The sequence below is a fragment of the Anabrus simplex genome, chromosome 8 (genome assembly GCF_040414725.1).
Source record: "Anabrus simplex isolate iqAnaSimp1 chromosome 8, ASM4041472v1, whole genome shotgun sequence".
Lineage (NCBI taxonomy): Eukaryota > Metazoa > Arthropoda > Insecta > Orthoptera > Tettigoniidae > Anabrus > Anabrus simplex.
Window position 1 is genome coordinate 225,833,301 of NC_090272.1, and position 25,411 is coordinate 225,858,711.

At 38.1% G+C, this 25,411-nt stretch overlaps 1 protein-coding gene across 1 annotated transcript in view; it reads left to right on the top strand.

Annotated features, from left to right (window-relative positions):
• Positions 1–25,411, top strand: part of LOC136879384 (polycystin-1-like protein 2) — a 421,935-nt gene that overhangs the window by 308,064 nt on the left and 88,460 nt on the right. The window contains exon 26 of the mRNA XM_068229099.1: positions 22,471–22,662. Coding sequence (XP_068085200.1) covers positions 22,471–22,662 — 192 coding nt within the window. The remainder of the gene's footprint in view (positions 1–22,470; positions 22,663–25,411) is intronic.

A 25,411-nucleotide genomic window follows, 5' to 3' on the forward strand; every position in this document is an offset into this window, starting at 1 on the left:
AAATTGAGAAAGGAAAATTGACTCTTAAAGAGATATATTCATTCCTTGACCCAATTCAGTGTTCTATGTATGTCCAGCATGGTCCATCAAATTTTTTTTCCCTGTAAACTCATCATCATTATTCTCTAATTTCAGTTTCCCATGTACAGTATGGTATAAAAGTGCTTGCTACTTCTTCCAATCTTCATACTTTTCTTTTTTGACATGATTCCCTTTCCCTCCACTTCTGATATCACTGTCTGTATCCAATGTTCTTTAGTCCTACTCTTGGTCTTTTTCCTTCCACTTTGAGGTTGAAGTATTTCCTTGCAGTTCTCTCATTGTTCATAACACTGAAGTCCAGGCTTCTGTATGACACTGGTAATAGTAACCTTAATACAGTTTACTTCACTTCTTATCTTGTAACTTACAAGTCTCATTTTTATCCCATATTAGCTTTAACAACTAAGGTCAAAGGATTTTTCCCTCTGTCCAATACGTATTTTTGTAGTTAGTTTTTTATGCATATACAAACATATATCAGCTTAGATTCTAGCCAAACATTATACGAATATATTTCATTCCATTTTGGAACATATTCAGCTTAAAAAAAGTATATTAAGTACAAATACTGGCACACATAAAATAATGAAAACACTAGAGCTGATAATGAAGTTAAAATTCTCTCCCATAGAGAATTAAAGCACTGAACCCGTCATTGTTCATATTGATAAAATAGTTTGTCGTGGCATTAGTCTTTGAAAGGGAAGAGGTTCTTTCTTTTAAATATAATAATGTGGTTGATATTATACAATGTACATTCCATTAACTTATGATATGTACTGAGTCTTCAATATTAAACTATAACAACTGGGAGAAATTCCTTAAAATCAGAACCTTAGTTGATTATAATTACTAGTTAAAAAATGTAGAGATGTTTGTGGGAGTCTCCTGACTGGCGCCATTATATTCCTGCTTTCCTTATGCTGTCAACTGATGGTAAACAGATGACTTGTTTGGGCCTTGGAAGAGAAAGAGGTCTCTTGCGTAACTGCCTGTGTGGTTTTCGCTCTCATCAATATGCCACTGATGATATGGATAAACTAAGGAAAACCATTCAGGAGGCCCTTCTACGGAAGGAGCACCTAGTTGCTGCATATTTTGACCTGGAAAAGGATTGTGACACTACCTGGTAATACGATTGTCTCCACCCAACACCAGTGAGGATTACAAGGAAATTAGCCAATGTGTATTGAGAACATGTCTCTCTGGCTGTTTTGAGTACATGTAGGGAATGCATATTTTCAATGTTATGTTCAAGAAAATGGAGTACCACAGATATATGTACTGAGTGTCGCGCTTTTGTGATCGCCATCAATGGCATAGTTGCTGCAGCTGGACCTGCTGGCGTTCCATTGCTGTATGCAGTGTAATTTAACACAAACCTGTTGTGGTGACATTTGCAACTTACTGAAATTGTTAACAAGGAAGCCATACTTTCTAGTGTTGACTTAGTTAAATGTAACTTAAAAGTTTAAAAACTTAACACATTTGCAGTAGCACTTTATGAGTCCCACAGGAGGAAATCTCTAACTTAACTGTCTGGAATGTGGGTAGGATATTCTTATCTGTAAGTAAATTGTCTGAATTTATGCAGCGTCTTCACCAACTTTGATTTTGAGGTAATTTTCATCTTTCAATACTTTTTTTATTAATATTCTACAGTTACATAGAACTAATACTTAGCTGAATGTATATATTAAGGCATGTTCATGCAAGACATATTCAGCTAAAAAAAGAAAAAAGCATACAAAAAATTGACGCAATCAGAATGCATTGAAGCAATTTGAAATCCTTAAAAGTATGTTGAAAACAGATAAAATGTTTGTTTAAATGTCAAAAGTTGTTACAGACGACTCTAGCTAACAAATGATTGTTCTGTATTTGACATTCCATACAAGCTCCATCCTATGTTAAATACAAGTAATAACAAGAGTAGTTCCCATAATATAAATTGAACTTCAGTCCACTCCAACAACAGAGAATCAATCAATCAATCAATCAATCAATCAATCAATCAATCAATCAATCAGTCAATGCTGATCTGCATTTAAGACAGTCACCCAGGTGGCAGATTCCCTATCTGTTGTTTTCCTAGCTTTTTCTTAATGAAAACATAAAGGTCCATTAATACTGTCTTGAGGAATTCCCTTCTTAATTATTACAGGGTCAGATAAAGCTTTGCCTACTCTAATTCTCTGAGACCTATTTTCTAGAAATATAACCACCCATTCAGTCACTCTCTTTGTCTAGTCCAATTGCACTTATTTTTGCCAGTAGTTTCCTATGATCCACCCTATCAAATGCCTTACACAGGTCAATCGCAATACAGTCCATTTGACCTCCTGAATCCAAGATATCTGCTATATGTTTCTGAAATTCTACAAGTTGAGCTTCAGTGGAATAACCTTTCCTAAACCTGAACTGCCTTCTATCGAACCAGTTATTAATTTCACATGCATGTGTAATATAAACAGAAAGAATGCTTCCCCAAAGCTTACATGCAATGCATGTCAAACTGACTGGCCTGTAATTTTCAGTTTTATGTCTATCACCCTTCCCTTTATACACAGGGGCTACAATAGCAACTCTCCATTCACTTAGGATAGCTCCTTGATGCAAACAATAATCAAATAAGTACTTCAGATATGGTACTATGTCCCAACCCATTATCTTTAATATATCCTCAAAAACTATCAAAGGTTAGAGAAGGGTCCACCTATTCAGTACCATTTACTTGTATAGTGACTTATAGAATTGGGACTAGTTTCAACCCCATATACACGGGGTCATCTTCAGCCAAGATTGAATTGGAAAAATATATGCTCACATACAACGCATAATAAATTAAAGAGTCTGGTATGTATCATTTTACAATCCAAATTTTAAAACATTGATGAAGTCCGAACAACAAATCCAAAATTGAAATCAAATGACACTTCAAAACTGCTGCAGTTGGTGCCAAACTATGTTGTCGCTCCTATAACAACCAAACGTTCCTGAGTTGATCTGGGAGTTGCCACTTGGTTTGTAAATTATATTTTGTACAAAAGTAATATGGGTAATATGGCTGACAGATGTTTAATATCTGATCTCTTGTGCCTTGGCCTTGGACAAATCCAGCTTGTTCAGAGGGAGATCTTTGAAACAACGAAAGCTTGAAGAGACACTATAAGTATGTATAGTAGGATCTTGCATGTGAAATGAGGGCTAAGGTTCTGTAATTGTCACATTTGATTGTGGAACCTTCTTGTGCAGAGGGACAAAAATGGATGAAACTCAGTCAGCTGGCCTAATGCCATGCCTCCAAATCTTGTTGCAAATATCTGATAATGATCTGCACTCCTTATGTCGCCTATCTCTTTCAGGAGCTCAGCTACTGTGCCATCTAGGCCAAGTGCCTTACTCAGTTTTAATGATGCAGTTGCCCGGTTCGTCTCTTGAGGTAGGATGTCTGGTTCCATTACAAATCCTTGCCAAAGGATCATATTTGGTTGTAATGTTTCTCCCTTGAAGAAATCCTCACAGTATTCCTTTCATCACCGGGCGAGTTGGTCGTGCGGTTAGAGGTGCACGGCTGTGAGCTTGCATCCGGGAGATAGTGGGTTCGAATCCCACTGTCGGCAGCCCTGAAGATGGTTTTCCGTGGTTTCCCATTTTCAAACCAGACAAATGCAAGGCTATGGCCATTTCCTACCAACTCCTAGGCCTTTCCTATCCCATCGTCGCCATAAGACCTTTAATTTAAATCTAAGAATTTCATTTTTGTCCGTATTGAACTGAGAATGGGAGATAGGAAAACTTAAAAAGGTCCACCTTTTCAATACAAAAAATGTTATAGTTTATTTATAACATATATTTGCACTTGGAACTAGTTTCGACGCTGTTTGGCGTCATCATCAGCCAAAATGTGGGAAATAGGCCAGCATGTAGGCATTTATATTACACAAGGCGTTACATTAAACAAGGAGATAAAAACAGGGACGAATATAGAAACAAATGAATCGTTGAGAAAGCAAAAGTTATACATATTAAAAATAACCTTAACCTGGTGGCTCTTCAGAAATGTGTGCGCGTGTGTTTTGTATTCAGGAATCATTCAAGACGAATATTTTCGCACTGCAAGATGTGTGGTTAAGGTTATTTTTAATATGTATAACTTTTGCTTTCTCAACGATTCATTTGTTTCTATATTCGTCCCTGTTTTTATCTCCTTGTAAGATATGTATTGTTTAATGTAACGCCTTGTGTAATATAAATGCCTACATGCTGGCCTATTTCCCACATTTTGGCTGATGATGACGCCAAACAGCGTCGAAACTAGTTCCAAGAGCAAATATATGTTATAAATAAACTATAACATTTTTGTATTGAAAAGGTGGACCCTTTTAAGTTTTCCTATCTGCCATAAGACCTATCTGTGTCGGTGCGACGTAAAGCCAATAGCAAAAAAATAAAATCCTTTCTTCTATTTAATGTAAAGTATTTTCAAAGCCATGGATTTTATTACCACTGGTGTATTTTAATGACCACATTCTGGGTTTAAATTTATTTGATAATAGCCTAACTTTGTGATAAAGGTAATGTATTTCCTTATGATTACTGTGTGCCTTGATTTTGTCACAAATGCTTGTTATGTATTTGTGCTTGTCTTGACAATGATTTCATTGAATTTCATGGCACAGTTCAGAATACCTTTGACAACTGTATAACCCAGACCTTGTGAGCTGTTTCTGCTGTTCTATTATCTGCCCTGTGTGATCACTGATCCAGCATTTCCGATGACTCAATGTTGTGAAAGAAATCTTCATCTCAGTTGTCACTATATTATTCCTAAGGACTTCTCATGTGGACTCTGCCTCTATATTTGAGTCTCTTCAGATGTTTTGAAGGATGTCTTGTATTTCCACTCAAAATTTCTTAAGATCGTCTTCATTCAGCATCTTTCTCTGGCATGGAACACGATATATTTACCTGAATCATAGTTTAAAGATCATGAATAGCAGTTGATGATCTGTCCCACAGTCAGCTCCTGGATAGGTTTTAACATTAATAACACCAAGCTCGATAGCTGCGGTCGCTTAAGTGCGGTCAGTATCCAGTATTCGGGAGATAGTAGGTTCGAACCCCACTGTTGGCAGCCCTGAAAATGGTTTTCCGTGGTTTCCCATTTTCACACCAGGCAAATGCTGGGGCTGTACCTTAATTAAGGCCACGGCCACTTCCTTCCCACTCCTAGCCCTTTCCTGTCCCATCGTCGCTGTAAGACCTATCTGTGTCGGTGCGACGTAAAACAACTAACAAAAAAAAAAAAATACACATTAATAACAGAAGATCTCTGTTGGATTTTGACCAATATGAAGTCTATTTGATTCCTGTAATGATCATCAGGTAAACTCCATGTGTATAACCTTCAAATATGATGTTGAAAAAGAGTATTTACTACACATAATTGATGTTCCATACAAAACTGGAGAAGTCTTTCTCCTCTGTCATTTCTTTCTGAATTCATCATCAGTGGTCGTTATGCCAATTTTTGTATTGATATCACATCTGCTTGGTATGTTGCTCAGCACATCATCTAGTTCACCATGGAATTTCTCTATATTGTCTTTGTCAGCAAGCGATGTTGGTGCATAAATCTGAACTACTGTATATTTAGTCGGCATGGTGTGGTGTTGAAACTGACATGTATTATTCTATCATTAATACATGTACACTCACTAGCCAAATTTGAGAGGTAATTGGGAAAAATGACAGCAACACCATTTGTACTTAGCTCTTCGGATCCAGAAAATACACAGTGTTGCCTTTTGTAGTGTTAAAGAATCCATTTCCATGCCAATGCATCTCAGACAGACCCAGGGTTCTATTAACTCTGAGCTTAATATGTCACTGAACCTACAGTATGGGAAGACAAAAATGTTATATATTCCTATCCTCATTCCTAACTTTCTGCATTTGACTTTCAGTTCCTCATTCTCTAAGTTTTTCCATGGTAATAGGTTAAAATGAGACATACTTGATGATTTCATGGCAGGTGGCTTCATCATTCATCATTTAGTGTTCTGCCTAGCGGTAAGTTTCCATTTGATTCTCCTCCAGTCTTCTCTATTTTCCGCCTTCCTCTTCGTTATTTCATAGCCTCCCTCTGTTTCGCTTACAAGGTGGCTTGGAAGCAAGAAAAGTCTGGAACTTGAAGATTAAGGAAGTTCTGAGTTTGTTCACAAAGGCTTTTAGACTGACTGACGTTAAGCCCAATGTCCAGCCAATGAAAATGTTCATAGATGGTAACTGCGTTTTATGTTTACCTTGCATTTCTTTTCAAAACAATACATTACAATTATTAATATTATCTATGTAACTACATAAGGCAGAAATAGACCCCACATGTAGTCCTAATATTAAAAAAAGCATTCTGACACCAAGTGCCTGCCTGCCTGGCTGGCTGGACGGAAGGGAGTAGGGATATGGTTACCATGAAAATGTGGATGGGCCTGCTGTGGTCGCCATGGAGATGAGCCTACTGTCAATTTGGAGTTGCTAGACCTTTCACTTCTCGGCAACAGCACTGCAGTAGGCCTTCCTACCTGTGCCAGGTGTCGGAATGCTTCTTTTAATATTAGGACTATGACGTTCATTTACAGAAATGAAATAAAAGTGTTTTGTTTGTAGTTTAGTCAGAATTTTTAAAAATTGGTATATGTGTGTCTTTCATGTCTAGAATAAGAAGGGAATGCAGTTTTAAATTTCCATCATGGATGCATCACAAAAAAATGGCTGAACAGAATTTAATGAAAATCGGTGTTTAAAGTCAGGGAAAAAGGCACTACAAGCTAGGTTATTCATGCTGAGTGAAACAGTACTTCAGAAGAAGGTCAAAAGTTGAAAAATTAATTCCCAAACATCTCTGTTAATACTGGTCCTGTCGATAAATGCTACATAACAGGAATTGCAGAAAATAAAATTTCTGACTTCATATGCAATATAAATTGATCCTATGACAAATAATTATGAAAATGTTTACTATTTTTAAATGCCTTTTTTTTTAATTTCCTGCATCATACAATTGTTAATGTTAATCTTACTGAAGAATGCTTTGTAATGAAGAGAAGAAGAATAGTAAATTATGTTCTTCTATGCCTCACACATTTTTATAGTCGTAGAAAGGTTAATGGCCCTGATACTTGCAGGCATTGTCTGTCCCAAAGCAGGATGTGCACAGATGTTGGAACATTGGTGAGGAGGAGCTGGGGAGTTAAATAACTTTCTTACTTACCTAGCCACTCCCTGGATCATAATTTTGATAACTATTGGTACTGGACACACTTGTGTATCATAATATTCAAGCTATTTGATCTCCAGTTGTATAGATGCTGATAGGAATAGGAAGTGTAGTTTATACTGAAAGGAACACAGAAGAGCAGTCTTCACCACTGTTCTAGGCTAGGTCAGTCCAGCACTGGAACTTGGCACTGGTATATGAACTGTTCACAAAAAGCGAGAATCTGTTGCACTTTTCATTTGATTGAGCATTTCTTATGATAGTACCATATTGTTTTTAAGCTGCAATATTTGACTTGGTTAATATTACTTTTCTCCATTTACTTGAACCACCTACATGGCTGACTGACAAAGATAAATACAATATCTGGTATCTCATATTTTTAGCATAGTGTGCCCTTGAACACTGAGTATGCTACTGTGCTGAAGATCAAAAAACATGTACAAGATATATCAAAATGAAATTTTGCTTAGTAAAAGAGTATTGAAAATACAGGGTTATTCACCTAACATGTTACACACAAATAACTTCTAAACCATTAACGATATCAGCATTCTGTTTTCATATTTGTAAATGGTACGCAGGGTCTTGTAAAATAACGTGCTACTTAGTCTTATGGGGTGATTAACAACTAAGATATTAATACTAACTCCATATTTTTAAATGGAACGGCACAAATTTATACAGCTGATTTAAAAGTTCATCTGCGTACAAGTTCAAATATGTAAGTATTTTCAAAATCGGACAATTACTTTATGAGATATAAGTAAGAACAGCATGCACGGTTTTGCATGCCGCATCACACGGCGTGAAGTCGGGCAAGGACATTGAGGAGCAAGCAGTTTCCTGGGAGTGAGTTCAGCCACAGAATGGGTACCAGGCATGTAAGCACCTCGTACACATGTGATGGGTTTGCAAAGTGTGTATGACAGGCAAACGCATGACAGGACAGAAAGGGTTGATATGTTTAAAACGAATAAAATAAGTACTTTGCCTTGAAAGGAACATAACGAAAGCTACAATTGTCACTGGTTTTAGTGTACAGTTCATACTACTCGATGAGTTGAGAAATAAACATAACACAAAACACCGGAAGAGCTCCTTCTAGAAAAGCAAATGTTCAGAGCTAATCGTAGTGAGATGCCAGGAACACTATTATTTATGTTTTATTTTACACGCATTAATCTCCGCAGAGCTCCAGCGCCACTGTAGTAGCGTGCATTCAGGAGAGTGTAGGTTCGAGTCCTGCCTCATCCAACCTGACATTGATTTTCATGGTGTCCCATGTTCAACAACAGGCAAATACCAGGTAGGTACCTTTGTGATAGGCCACGGCCGACTTTCTTTCCAAATTCTTCCCATTCCCATCCGTCAGAAAAAACACTAAACTGAGCGCAGCCTATTACATGTCAAAACAAAACAATACAACTTTAATCTCCCTTCCCCGTTGTGTGTTCGCCAGTCATAGAATAACGTTGCACGCCCAGGGTATGTTACGGTACATCACATTATGTTTACAGTACATGCCTGGTATCCATTCTGTGACTGGAATCAAGGCCAGGAAGCAGCGTGCGCCTCAGTATGTCCTTGCCCGACTTCACGCCGCCTGATGCGGCATGCAAAACCGCACGTGCTGTTCTTATTTATATCTCAAAAAATAATTGTCCGATATTGAGAATACTTACATATTTGAACTTGTACGCTGATGAACTTTTAAATCAGCTGTATAAATTTGTGCCGTTCCATTTAAAAATATGGAGTTAGTATCAATATCTCGGTTGTTAATTACCCCATGAGAGTAAGTAGCACGTTATTTTACAAGACCCTGCATACCATTTACGAATATGAAAACAGAATGCTGATATCTTTAATGGTTTAGAAGTTATTTGCGTGTAACATGTTAGGTGAATAACCCTGTATTTGAAACAATACTGTGGATTACAGTAAAACCAAAAGGTGTTACCTAAAAAGAAAAGTTGATTTCAAATGATGCTATATTAAACTAAGGAAGAATACTTACCATTTTCCAAGGATCTTTTGATGTAATAGGCCTATATTTTTGAAAGTTTGGTATTTTGTAGATCTACTATGCCATCTGCTAAATTTATGAATTGAGATAAAGGAAAAACCAAAACATGTTACAATAAAATCAAGGAAAGAGACACGTAAATATTGGAATTAGTACCTTACCTTATTTTACAGGAATCTTCCAAAATAGTTTTTTAAATTTTGATATTTTGTTGTATAATATTAAAAAATTCATGTACTCAGTGTTAATAATAATTTATTATACTTATTACTCCATATTATGATCCAATATTTTTTAAATATTATAAGGTGCTCTCATTTCATGTAACTGTAAGTGCTCATGGTAACTGGGTTTCCCCAGCTTTTCCCTTTTATCTTTACAAAATGGTACCCTTAAAAGAATATCCTTAAATAATGGTAAAAGAGTGGGGAAATATATATATATATATTTTTTTTAATTTGAAGAGAAGCATACTGAAAAGTCAGACAGACAGACAAGGTGATTTCTGGTAGCTACCAGTGAAAATTTGTCAGTGAATCCATTTGATATAAGAAATACTGTGGAAAACATAGTGGGTAAAATCTAATTAAAGCAGAAACTGAGAGACGAATCTGTTCTTTTGTGAACAATAGGAGATCACTGAAGTATGAAGCTCGTAGTGTCAGCCAATACGCTGTAAGGATTAGTAAGCATAAATTCTCTGAACTCCTGTAGGGGAGTAATTTTAATCAAGTAATTTTAGGAAGACCAGTAGATACTGAAGAACCTTACGTGATGTTGTTTTATTCTGGTAAACCAGCTAAAACAGCGTGTTGGTAATAAATTGTATGACACTAGAGCTTTTGTACTGACATTTGATCTTCCGTCTCTTCCAGAAAAGTGAAAGCCTCTGTGTACACGCTCGTGGTGCAACTGTACAGCCCATCCCTAATGAGATGCTACAATTGTCAGAAGTTTGGACATACGTCTTACTTTGTCTGGAAATTTCCATCTGTGGTTTCTGTGGAAAGGAACAGCGTGTGGGTGATGAATACACATCTGCTCCAAAGTATGTCAATTTCCCAGGTGAGCATGCTCCTCATTCCCAGGAGTGTCCCAACTGCAAACAGGAAAAGTAAGTCCAGGAAATAAAAACTCTCAATAGATCTCCTATATGAGGCATGAAGAAAGTATCAAAACTGATGACAGCTCCAGAATTCTCACAATTGTGTGCTGACAGAACCAACAAATTTATAATTATACTGGATACTTTCATGGTAACACTTATGAAATTGATACCCACATCTAGCATGAAAAATGAAGAATATGATTGTGCCACATTAAAAGATGATCTGAAGAATGTCTGAAAATGGTCTCAGCCTCAGAGACACAGAATTAGATTATCATTGCTGGCTTCATCTGGAAAGAGGGCTTACTTGACAAAACCTGGTAGAAATCTTCTCCAGCTCCATAAAGAACTCCCAATCCAGGGCTGGGATGACATCTCGGTTACTTGCTCTGAGTCGGTACAGACATGCAATACAAATAGGCTTACTTATCACACTCTGATGTTATACTTTATGTGGGACCAAAATGACCTAATAAGAAAATGAAAGCCAAATTAGTCATAAGAAAGATTAAAGGTAAGTGGGGAAAAAAGAAAATATTGATCTCACCTTGCACAGCGTGTTGAGGTACTTAACGGGAAGAGAGGAGCTGGACGACTGGTTGTATGCGAGAGCAGAAAGCGATAGCGGTGGAATGAGGTGGGTGGAGGAATAGGGGAGAGAGGGGAAGGAGGGGAATTATGAAACAGGGGGTTAATTTTATGGCACGGCAGAGGGATGAGGCAGCTAGCTCCTCAATTCTAATCATGTAGGCTGAGTAGACCTTGAACCAGCCCTCAGATCCAGGTAAAGATCCCTGACCTGGCCGGGAATCGAACTCGGGGTAAGAGGCAGGGATGCTACCCCTACACCATGGGGCCGGCACAAAACTAAGAAAAACACCACAGAACTTATCGAAAAATTGAAAAACTTTGACAGTCAACCTAATCATTCTGTCCATTCCGTTGACATAGTAAACATGTACCCCAGTATACAAACTGCAAAGCTATTTCCCATTATCGAAAACAATTTACATAGATTCACAATTAAGTAAAAACTTACATAAATGTAATCTTTTAAGCAAACATGAAATCCAAGATTTCATTTCCATTTTAAAATTGGTTGTCAATAACAACTTTTTTTTACCTTCCATAATATGATTTATCAGCAAGATGGCTTAGCAATGGGCTCACTGGCCTCTGGAATCTTGGCGGAGATCTATCTGGACTTTTTAGAATACTCAAAAATTGATAAGAACAGTTTTGAAAAACTTCTTCATCTGGGCCAGATATGTCGACAAAACTTTCGTAATCATGAACGAGGAAATTACTAATGTGACTTCCACTCTTCAAGCTCTCAACAATATTGATCCTCACATTAATTTCACCATAGAATACAAAACCAACAAAGTAGTAAAGTTTTTTAGATTTGACCATTCATAGAGAACTTTCTTCCTTATCCTATAAAATTTTCAGAAAACCTGCACAAACAACAACTACTATTCGTCATGACTCCACACATCCGCAAGCACACAAATGTACAACGTACAATAGTCTAGTTTATCGCGCCTTCAAAATACTGTTGGCAAAGTAAGATTTAAACATCGAACTCAATAGTATTCATGCAATTGCTAAATTTAATGACTATAGTAAGTTTTTCATAGAACAGATAATTAATAAATACAAGCACCGTCCTAAAACCACATTAATGAAGGAAAAACTGAAGGCCACCACATATTCCGCCTTCACTCTTAATAAGGACATTTACTAAGTTACTAGCATTTTTAAGAAGCATAATGTGAGAATATCTTTCAGAACTAACAACAGAAAATCAGAGGTTCTACATAATACCTCCTCATTGAACAAATCTAACATTTTTTTCAAAATCTGGAGTCTACAGATTCAAATGCAGCAATTGTAGCTCTTCATAAATGGGACAGACCGGGCGCAGTTTTGCTATCAGGTACTTGGAACATGTTAACTCTTTAAAATATAATAGATTCTCAGTGGTAGGTCAACATATATTTGATTCCAATTACAACTTTACCATTATAGAACAGGATATAGAAATCCTCAAAATAGTAAATAAAGGTCCTCTTCTTAACATAATCGAAAATTACTTTATACATCTTGACCAGTACTGTAACCCTAATTTTAATCCAAATGAAAGTTTGGAGAAGCCTAATACTCTTTTCAATTTCCTTATTATCTTTTTTTTAAAGTGCTAGGGCTTTAAATCTGAGCTCAATCTTCCAAGCCGTGCATAGTACCTACCTACATCGGATACCCCCACTGCCTCATCCCTCTGTCGCACCGTAAAACTAATCCCCTGTTTCACACTTCCCCTCCTTTCCCTCTCTCCCCTATTCCTCCACCCACCTCATTCCACTGCTATCGCTTTCTGCTCTCGCATACAACCAGTCGTCCAGCTCCTCTCTTCCCGTTAAGTACCTCAACACGCTGTGCAAGGTGAGTTCAATATTTTCTTTTTTCCCCACTTACCTTTAATCTTTCTTATGACTAATTTGGCTTTCATTTTCTTATTAGGTCATTTTGGTCCCACAATGAACTGGGAATCCAACTATGGCTCTATAAAAATTATGACCTTCACATGAACACCTCAAGAACCACCTCACCAAAGACTTTTAAGACACCGTCGTACACCACTATTGTCATAAACCAGAATTTTATTCATCACATAGATGATTTATTTTAACTTTTCTCTAATAACAAGACCTAAGCCTTAATACATTGATAGGCTTAGATTCCTCAAGCTGATATACCAAATACATGTGCATAAGATTACACATCAAGATCAAAAAAGACTTAACACTACGGTCTAATGCACCTCACTCTCCAAACTTTTATCATACTTATTTTAACTTAACATTAGCTATTGTACATTTCTTGTTCTGTGTTTTAATATTGATTTTAGGAATTTGAAACTTGTACCTTTTGTGTCACTGGGAAGATGACACAGACTTGTTGTTGAAACTAGTACTATCTATTTGTGAATGACTCGTGATGTAATTCACATCAAAACTATTTGTATTGAAAAAGCTAGAACCAAAATATACCTATTTTTAGTATCCTCTCAAAGTGTTAGCTATCATTGATCTCACTACATTATCGAATGAGGTGCGTAGTAAGTCACCATGTCGACAGCTTCCCAGGACATGTGAAAGAGTTTCGAACTGTCTGTGGCAATGCCAACAGAGGCTGTTGCCCTGGGATCTTCCAGGTACAGTACACACAGCAGAGACATCGGCAGTCATTGGCAGTCGATTTACTTATTATCTTTTTTTTTTAAGTGCTAGGGCTTTAAATTTGAGCTCGATCTTCCAAGCCGTGCATAGTACCTACCCACATCGGATACCCCCACTGCCTCATCCCTCTGCCGCACCATAAAACTAATCCCCTGTTTCACACTTCCCTTCCTTTCCCTCACACTATTCATTGCAAGAGAGTCCTTTATATCATGAATCCATACATTTGCTGGATTACTGTATACCGCTAAAAAATATGACTACACCTTTGCCTTTATGCTTATTCTTGCTCCAGTTGTCAAAATCTCTGCTTCTCAATTCGAGTCAATCTTTCTTTGTATCTACAAAACTATGCCTTTTGTCTCTACTACATTCAGTGCGGCAAGGCTCTTGCTGATTTCTTGACATAAGTTTCTCATTGAGTGTAGAAAAAGGTTATTGGAAGATTTCAAAATTTTGCATGCATTAATACACGTAAGAAAATGGAAATTGCAACACCATGAAGGCATTGGTCGTTTGTGTTGATTTTCAAGATATGGAATGATGCCATGTAGGTATGTAAACGATCAAAGTTTCAGACCCATTGGGTTGTTGCTACAGGTCTCCCCACGTGATTGGTCGCGGAGGAATCAACTCCAGTATACGGATCCTGGTGTACCGTAGTTGACTTGCAGTCTGTGCAGTGAAGTGTTCCCCGTCAAACATGCCTCGACAACAGAGAAGAGCACGCTATCAATAACTGTCGCCGTTTGAGAGGGCTTGGATAATTGGGCTGTGTGAGGCTGGATTATCGCTAAGGACTGTCGCTGCACGTGTTGGTCGACAGGCATCTACGGTACAACGTGTATGGCAGCAGTGGTCAAATGAAGGTACCCACACTAGTAGACCTGGCACAGGCCCAGCGTGACAGACAACTGTGAGAAAGGATCGCTGCATCATTCGGACGGCCCGCATGGAACCCCATACAACAGCAGCACAGATTCGAGCAGCTGTGGCACCCCACATTACACAACTAACAGTTGGTAATCGCCTGCGTGCAGCTGGCTTACAAGCTCGTGTCCCTGCAGAAGGTGTTCCATTGACCCCACAACAGCGACGTGTAAGGCTGGCCTGGTGTCGAGAAAGATCGATGTGGGTCGACGAATGGCATAGGATCGTCGTTTAGTGATGAATCGCACTTCTGTCTTGCCCACAAAGATTGCCAGAATCGTGTGCACCGACGTACCGAGGAGAGGGGCCGTGTCCCTGCAGAAGGTGTTCCATTGACCCCACAACAGCGACGTGTAAGGCTGGCCTGGTGTCGAGAAAGATCGACGTGGGTCGACGAATGGCATAGGATCGTCTTTAGTGATGAATCGCGCATCTGTCTTGCCCGCAAAGATTGCCAGAATCGTGTGCACCGACGTACTGAGGAGAGGGGCCACCCAGATCTTACTGTTGAGAGGCACACAGGGCCAACACCAAGCATTATGGTCTGGGGAGCTATTGGCTTTAATGTGAAATCACAATTAGTGCTTGTTGAGGGCACTATGACTGCTCGACAGTACATTGATAGGGTACTCAATCCAGTGGTTGTCCCTATGATGGTGAACATTGCTAATGGGATTTTTCAGCAGGACAATGCCCGGGTTCACACTGCACACATCTCCAGAGAAGCTCTCCACGACATCACAACCTTAGAATGGCCTGCCAGATCCCCGGACCTCAGTCCTATGGAGCATGTGTGGGACATGATGGGTCGACAACTGGCCAACCGTCCTCAGCCACCCAAAACTCTGGAACAACTGACCCGTGCAGTGCAGCAAGCTTGGGCCACAATTCCTCAGGAAACGATCCAGGGCCATATTGACTCCATGCCTCGATGAATTCATCAATGTATTGCAGCTCGTGGTGGGCACAGCCTGTATTGATTGTTGTCCAAACTTGCGGTCAGAGGGACCTGAAAGTGTAATCATCGAAGCACAACTGAACACTCGTCCTGCATGTTCAGTTGCAGCAATGTAGCACCACTCCTTCTGGGTGTTGCAATTTCCATTTTCTTCAGTGTAAGTTGCAGATATATTTCCCATGATGCACAAAATAAACCTAGACTTTTAAATTTCATTTCAAAGTATATCGTATCATAGATATCAAGGATAATTACTTGTATATCGTATCATTCAGGACATCCCTGGGAGGTTGCAAAATTTCCTAATCATTTAGAAATTTGACTAGAATCTTTTTTGGTGGTACTGTCTGAAATTTATACCAAACTGGGACAGACTGAAGTGTTTATGATTACAAATGTTTGATAGGAATGCAAAAGCAGTGAAGAAATGAGGAGCTCTAGGCTGGTTTTGAGCTTATTCAGGACCTCGATGGACTGGAATGTAATTTCATTGGTGAAATTTACACCCAAATACTTAATAGATTCTCCTTTCTTCAGACATGGTATCTGTTTTGTTTTATTCTGCCAGGAATAAGTTTTTCTTCTGATAGGTGACCATGTTTGATGCATATTCCTTTACGTTTTCTAATATTGATCTTAAGTCCAATTTCTTGTAATTGATGTATGGCCGCATGAGCAAGTAATAAAGCTGACTCAGAATCTTATCCAATAATAACTTCATCATCAGCAAACCTTAATACTGTTAGAGCTTCATGATCTGGACTCAATTGAAAGCCATATTGGGTAGATATCGACGTTTCATTAAGGTCATCTAGAATATGATTGATGGCGAGATTTAACAGGATTGGTGACTGAGGAGAACCTTACATAACTCCCCTAGTTATCAAGAGAGGTCTTGTTTTGCTTCCCTGCATCTGAATTTGTGTGACATTTCCTGTTCGCAGATTCATGATTAAATTCGCAAGTTTGGTTGGAATTGGTAACGCCTTTAGTGTCTCACTTAAATGAGCATGACCAGTGTTGTCAAAGGCTTTCTGAATAGCTAAGAATATAGTAGTCAGATATGCTTGTTTGTTGTTGGCTTCACGGAGAAGAGAGTCGACTATCACAGTGTTGACATGCAATCCAGAGGAGTTGGTAAAAATCCTCGTTGATGGGGGGTTTAAGACAACATGTTCATAGAGATGCCTGTCAGGGACCCACTCAGTTATTCTTCTTATCACTGAACAGATTGTGATAGGTCTCCAGTTCTTAATATTGAGTGTATTTCCGCCTTTATGGATTAGAACAGTCGTGGCCTTTTTGAAGATGGAAGGTACAACCCCAGTTTTCAACATACATATGGCAGTGTGAGATATTATGTCGACTGCAGTACTGTCTTTGATAACTCTAACGAGGACGTGGTCTGGACCGGGTAATGTGTCTACAACTATATGATTAACAGCAAAGTTGATTTCACCTGGGCTTATAGTGTCATTAAATAAAATGTCAATTTGTTCCCTGTCAATATCAATTGTATGAGATGGGTATTCGGATCAAATCATGTCATTAGGTTGCTCGAGAATTTCAGAGAAATGATGGAATATTTCATCCGAAGGAATTTTACAATTTTCAGCATTGGAATTTAAAACAGATCTAATAAGCCTTTCTGTGCTGGTTGTAAAAGTGGTACTGGGTAAGCTGATATTTTATCTTTTCAGTGTTTTATTTGGTACCATTTTGTTGCCCATTCAGGATTGGTTGTCTGTCTGTATTTCCTTTGGTTGTCCATGGTTTGTTTATTTTTCCTGTACTGGTAGCATTTCATGATGGATATTTGGGGCCAGTGAGTAAATCAATCACTGAAGCCAAGAACTCAAACCAAATGTTAATCTCATGGTTAATTGCTCGTCAAATTATTTAAAAATCTGCTTTACCACTGTATCATTTTCTGCTAAAATTCATGCGGTAAAGTAATTGACACCATTAGTTTCCGTGTTAGCATGAGGGTCACTTTCTTGAGCGAATGTTTCAACATTTTGAGAGATGTTATAATCATCCCGTATTGACGGTTTTCACTTTACAAAGGAAATAATTTATTGCATCCTTCTCTTCAATACATATATATCCATCTTTAGATGGAGTAATTCTAATCATACATACTAACTCCAGACTAATTTTCAATTTGCACACTATCAATAATAATAATAATAATAATAATAATAATAATAATAATAATAATAATAATAATAATAATAATAATAATAAATATTTGAACTCTGGAGTTTATCAGTTAGAATGTCAATCCTGTAATTCCAGATATATTGGTCAAACAGGCCAGAACTTCATAATAAGGTACGCTGAACATCGCAACGTTCTTAAATATATAATCATATTTCAGCTATGAGTGAGTATCATAAAGAATCTGGTCATGAATACACAACAATTGATCAAGACCTTAAGATCCTCCATTGTGAGCCAAAGGCCACCTTGCTCAACATTCTTGAGAACATCCACATCGATATTGATCAATTTAGAAACCCCTCTTATTTTATTTTATTTTTAAAATTATATTATGCCCACACTCGAGCACTTTAATCAATCCATATACATTTAAGTTGGCTTATGTTTGTTCTTCTGCTACCAGAACTTCTTCATTCTTTCTGACCTGTCTGCCCTTTCTTCATCAGTTATGGTGTACTGTTTGCATGTAAAAGTTTTTAGTTTAAGTCTCAGGTCTTTTTTTCTCTTCTCGGTCTTCAGTTTGCTGCATTGTCAATCCTAACTCATATAAATCATCTTGGACTTCTTTGAACCAATTATTCTTGGTTTTACTTTTTCAAAAGTAGTTGAAAAGATGTTTCAGTACCCTGGTTTCTGGTAGCCTTGATATATGGCAGAAAAATGCAACCCTCCTTTTCCACATTGTGTCTATTATTGACTCAGTTTCCAGGTATATAACTTCATTAGGTAATAATCGCCATTGTCCATCTACTTGGTGTTTTTTGTTTATGATTGTTCTAAGGATTCTTCTTTCTGTCTTCTGTAATTTATCTGTTGTTGATTTGTTGTTCAAATTGAATAGCATTAGCATAGGTTGCTTCAGGTTTAATAATGAAATTGTAGTGTTTGAATTTTGTATTTATCGAGAGAGATTTCTTCTTGTAGGTTGGCCAGGTGATACGTTGTGTTTGTTTCAATTTAGTTGTTCTATTTTCTACTGATACTTTCTTGTTTCAGTTCCAAGTAATAATCTCCCCAAGATACTTGAATTTATTTACAATCTTAATTTGTTTGTTATTATTCAGTGTGAAAGTTGGTGTTTCAACCTTGAAGGATGGCATCATTTCCGTCTTTGCAAATGAGATTTGTAGTACGACTTTTGCTGCTAATTTTTAGAGTTCTTCAATTTGGTGTTTAGCCTTTTCCACACTACTTGCGAGCAGTGCAAGGTCATCTACATACGCCAAGCAACTGAGTCTGATATTTTTGCCAATTTTGAAGTTTGGTTGGCATTTCTTAGTCCACTCTCACATAATTTTCTCCAGTGTGCAGTTAAATAGTAATGGTGAGAGACTGTCACCCTCTCAAAGTCCAGTCCGGATTTCAAATGATTCAGACAACTCCCCCCTGAATTTAACTTTTGATTTAGTGTTCTTTATGGTAATTCCAATAAGGTTGATAAGTTTCTGGTATAATCCAAATTCCTTGAGGATTTTAAGTAATGACTCATGATGGATACTGTTGTGCTTTCTTGAAGTCAACAAAAGTGATGACTAACTTTTTGTTTCTCACTCTTTGATGTTTCATGATCCACTTAAGACTGATTTTAAATTTTAAATCTAAGAATTTCATTTTTTGTCCGTATTGAACTGAGAACGTAAGATAGGTAACTTAAAAGGGTCCACCTTTTCAATACAAATAAATGTTATAAGTTTATTTACAACATATTTTTACTTGGAACTAGTTTCGACGCTATTTAGCGGCTGGTTTTGAATTGATGCTTAGTGAATAAGTGACTGCAAATTTGAATCCCTAACTGCCAAGTTCATCTCAACCCAAAATTTTTTAAAACGTTAGTACATTTTTGAGACATATGGTGGCACACGTGCCAGATCAGGTAGGATGCTTCCAGGAGTTTCCGGTTGCATCAGTTTGCATCAGTTTGGAAATTTCTCGATGCTACACATGGTAGTTTGTCAGCATTATTTGCTGGGCCCTCACTGGCTATAATAAGACTATTTGTGATTGGCAAACGAAGGAAAATGAGGGATGCTCATTGGTCATTTCATGATTTCACCGTTTCCGGCAGTGGAGCACTTGGCAAGAGCCAAGTTCTTCCAAGCCGTCTTGTAATTCTGACCGGCGACGGGAGAGGTTGCCTTCTCCAGGTGACGGGTCTCCTTGGCCCCTCCAACAGGTAAGCACTTCACTTTTCCATCTTTCTCGTAGTAATCTTCAAATGTAGCGTTCCCTCTTTTTTTTTTTTTTTTTTTTTTTTTTTTTTGCCGGAGCTTACCCGTTTTTCCTTCAGTCGCCAAATTTTTCTTAAAATGACTTAGCCTTTCCGGAAAGTCACATCTTGTTTGTTAAGAGATAGTTCCCTTTTCTTTTGTTTTCGTAAATTGTGCTAAATGTAAAATGTTCAACTCCTTTCGGTAGTAAATGTAAATCGTAATTTTACCTCTTGGGGCTGTCTCGTAGATCTGCTTCATCTCTGAGTACTCTCATTTAGGATGGGCACCTTTTCTCAGAAGTGCTTTTGAGAGGCTGCCTCCTAAATTAGCTCCGCACTAAGAAATCATTTTAAATGTTGTGTTTTCCCTTCTTCGGTGTATATTCTTTCTGACAGTATAATGTGACTTAAATATTGCGCCATGAAACTTAAAGATTCTGTGAGATATTCCTTCCTAAAGTTATGTAAAGTAGTGTCACTGAATTTGTACATTCTGGGTAATTTTCGTTGTTATTATTATTATGATATTTTTGCGTTTCAAAAGTGTAAGTTTGTTTGATCACATTTGCATGTTATTTCCATCTAAATTATTAAGTAAACTGTATATTGAATTTGAATCACCATTGATTTTGCTTCTTCAGCACTTCCAATATCTTCCACCGCCTGGATATGGTCCTACTGCTTTCCATTATCCTTTCCTTAGCCATCATGTTGCTTAACCTGATTGTTACTGTTTGATGTTTTCTTGTGAAAACGTGCATTTGTTTTTAATATCTTTGATTGCGTCTAAACATTTTTAGTCTGCCTTTATTATTATTATTATTATTATTATTATTATTATTATTATTATTATTATTATTATTATTATTATAATATATCATTTTGTTCATTTTTGTGTGTGTAATGAGGAGGTAACAGCACATGTTCAGAATGTGCACTCTCACATTCGTAACGATCCTCTAGATTGTCGAACATGCAGATGAACACAGGTTGCCGCAAGGACACGAAAAGTGACTATCTTCTCCTGTAATTCCGGACCATTCCTAGGTGGGTCGTCTGATTGGAAAACAGCATGCACCATATGTAGGCATTTGGGGCTGTGAGATCCTGGTAGGGGGAAGGGTACAAGAATTCTGTTCTGTGGGAGACTTGCTGATCTCCAAAGTGTTGTTGCAGAAGCACAGGTGATCCCCTCACAGTTTGGGCTGTAGCTCCGTCTCGCTGCATCAATTGTTGTTGCAGTGGCAGGTTTCTGGAACAAATAAATCCTGTACAAAAGGGGCAAAAATGAGATCTCTCTAGCACCCCTGGTTTAGTGATAGATTCTCTGCAGCATCCTCAACAAAGAAGGGCCCAATATCCCATGTCCGTACAAGGTGGACCATATTGTAAACCAAACACTCTTCAGAGTTTCCGATATGATGTCCTCAGGCCATCAGACCTTAGGAAATATGTTATTTGTCAGTTGATATAGCCATCCAAGTGAATATAACTTTCGTCTGTATACTATATGTAGCAGAAGAAATCTGGGACCACATTTGTTATGACCAGTACTCTGATACCATACCATTTTCAGGAGCGCTCATCCATTTCGCTTACATGCTGTGCAACTTGAATGTAGTACGGAAATGCACTCAGCTCTTTAAACAGCCACCAAACAGACCTATCGCTCATACCACATTTCAACGACGTTTGTTGTAGACTATGCTTTGGGGACTGTAACATCTATTGGAGAAGTTGTCCATGATTCTTGTTTTGTGGCATTGGTCCTCAAGCACTTGCCAGTCTCTTTCCATTGACACAAGACTGACTTGATGACAGCTATCATTGTTGTGTTAATTGGTGTCACCTTGTTGAATTGCTCCAGGTATTACTCTTTCATGTGTCGCAAACTTGACCCATTCTGATGCCCCACTGTGTATACAAGAAATATTGCTTGATGAAAACAAAGACAAACCTCCTCATGTGTTGTATGTACATTAATCGCCACTCCAACTGCAACTGTACTTCTCCATGCAGAAGGCATCACAATCTGTTCACATAGCATGCAACATTCAGTACTGCTTATTTTGCCACGTATGATATTTATACCACTTAAACACAGTATAGTGATTCAAGGCTTCTTTGCTGTATACTTGTTTGATCATCTGAAGTGTTTTGGTAACAGATTTGGTAAAATCTTGGCAGAACTTTACATTTTCACACTGTTCAAACTTCACATCTCAATTTCTGCCACTAGCAGACCTCCTTGGCAACTGCACACAACTTCCTGTGCGGGACTGAGAAAACTGACACAGAACCATCTTATGGTTCCATCTATCTCCTGTTATGGACCATTGCAACACTATGCAGCCATTTCATAAAATTATTAACTGTAACATTATACACACTTGTAATTTGAATTCCAAAATGTTAATTGCCTTATGTTTTTTTCATGTTTTCAGATAGCTGTTACCCAGCAAGTAGAATTAACAAACTCATCAAACACTGCTGGGCACCGTTCTCAAAGTCAGCTCAAGATATACAAAACTATGCAATAAAATGGAAAAGTCCAAATAAAATAGAATATAGTTCAAGAGCAACAAGTCCATGGATATACCAGTCATCATATGACACTGATAGCTGGCCTATAACTGGTAAGGATCTCCTCTTGTATATTGCCAAGATGTGTTTAAATATTTGTGCAGACTGCTGACATTAGCAGAAGCAAGATGAAATAACCTCAGTAGATTCAAACAAATATCACACAGGGTTAACTTTGTCTTAAACATCAATATTTAACTGATACAACAATGTGAGTCTTGCCTAGCAACCTTTCTTTAATGACTGCAACCTTTCTTTATTATACTGTGACGCATAGCGAGGAAGTAAATTTCGTTTGACAGTTAAAAAATAAGAACTGTGTTTTTTGTTTATATCTTACTGTAATTGATTTTCATGCATAGTTATTTTATTATTAAAACACTTGCCTTAAGTAGCACCCACATTTGGCTCCATCTCTTACTCCTCAATTTAATCAGACCTTTATTTAGAAGAACAGAGTTACTAGACAAAAATTGACAAATGGAAAGGAACAGAAATGTGACAAATCAAGTCCTGCTTTGAAAAACAGGAACCATAAAAGGATAAGCATAATGACAGATCAGTAACGGAAGAGAGAACACCAGAAGGAGAGGACTAGGACAAACACAAGAACTATCTCCATTTCTTCACACACACTGTTGTCTTTAAATAGCCTGGCTCCTTCTGTCTCAGTCCCTGAGAAGCTCACTCCTGTTTCCCAGCTTCATCAGGAGTGAGGGGACAGCTATTTTGAGATTACTTCAGTCTTGGAAAATGTAGGATAAGAAAAACTGAATAAAAACAAGAAAAGGGAAGAGGTAGAAAGATAAAAGTAGAATACTGTATGCAAAGACTAGAGTAACAGGACAAATACAAAAAGGGAAAGAAAACACACTGCATCAGTATAAAAATCGAAAGCAACACACAAGCATCAAATTTGTCATTTTCTCACATAAAGCCTGGTTTTGAGTGTATTCCTGCACCTGCTTTTCTACCTGAATCCATTAGTGATCCATCAGTGTAAATATCAAGTAATTGTTTGGCAGTTGCTAGCACTATCTGTTATAGTACTCATATCTTGCAATTTTTAAATTCAGACAGTAAGGAAAGATAGACATTGTATAACTAAAACTCTGTTTGGGAGGTTACTGGATAAACATTTTCAATGTGGGTAGAAATCTCTAGTCAATTCAGATAATTATTAACCTGTAAGGGGTCACATCATGGTCTTTTAGACCAGGCGCATGCATGACCAGTACTCTGATACCATACCATTTTCAGGAGCGCTCATCCATTTTGCTTACATGCTGTGCAACTTGAATGTAGTACGGAAATGCACTCAGCTCTTTAAACATCCACCAAACAGACCTATCGCTCATACCACATTTCAACGACGTTTGTTGTAGACTATGCTTTGGGGACTGTAACATCTATTGGAGAAGTTGTCCATGATTCTTGTTTTGTGGCAATACAGTAGTTTCGTGGTATGAAGCTTCCACCTTTCCTGCACCTCCCAACAGACTCATTCACTACATGTGTTTACGTTCACTGTTCCCTCTTCTATTCAGTTAGTGGGGAGCTTTGTTTGCTAGCCTGTTTGTTTCCATTGTGTGTGACTCCTGACATTTGCCATCTGTGGTCTTTTTTATTGGTACAGAAGTTGTGAGGTTCATGAATATATTTTTCTTCAATAATACAATTCTTTTGCTACAAAAACTGGTATTTAGTTTCATGGATATGTTTTTCTTTAATAATACAATGTGTTTTGCATTCAAAACTGGTATATTTTATTAGGAGACTTGTTGTAACCAAGGTTGAAGTTTACAAAACACAACTTTTATTGCTTCACTTTATGATATTTACACAAATAACTGAAATTTATTTTGAAGCAAAAAGGAATATTGAATCTTGAGAAAAGTCTGTCTTTATACAATATGTACAGGTTTGCAGTCTTTATATACACTTCTATCTCGAAAAGATAGTCTTTCTGAATTGACACGTTGATAGTCGAGAACTATCTGGCACACTAACATAAATGTTCATGAGAGTCCTTGTTTGTTGAAGTGCCTGAATTCCTAAAAAGCAAGTTCAATTGATTGAAGAAATTCCACCTAGCGAAACTAAGGGAGCTTGCATAAGTTAGGGAATGAAAATGGCTTGTAAGAGAATTACGGAACATAGGCAGCGGAAACAGGTAAGGGAGCGGTGACCAGAGGTGAAACCTCGTACTGCCAGAAATTCAGTCCACCTGGTCGAAGCACATTTTCAAGAGGAGTAGCCTCCGTGCTCGACGTAGGGTGTATTCTGGAGCTGGACACCGGGGCAAGTGGGCAAGTGAGCAGGCCGGGAGCTCCTATTTATAGTACACTCGATGGTCAGGCACGCGCACTGAGGGCTGCGCGTCGAAGCAAGCAGAATGATACACAGGCGCGCGTGCAGCTGGCTGACGGAGCGAGAAGGGAGCGCCGGACATACAACACCCTCCCCTCCTAAATGCGCCGGTACGGCGTGAAACGGCGGCGGCGCTGGCGGCGACTGCGATGCTGGGGCGGAGCTGCTGATATCTCTGTTGTATTGTCCGGAGCTGGAACTGGGCGGAGTGGCGCTGTCTCGTCCTGAAAGGAACCCATTGTTATTAAATGATCTAAAGCTCGTTCTGCAATAGATTTATCTGGTTTAGCAATAGCATCAATAGCTGGACAGGGGCGGTAGCGCAGACGTATCTGATCTTGATGGCGGCAGATACGTTTCTCCGTAGTCTGTATCTCGTAGAGACGATGACCCAAAGATCTGCAGATGACTCCAGGTATCCAGAGTGGGTTG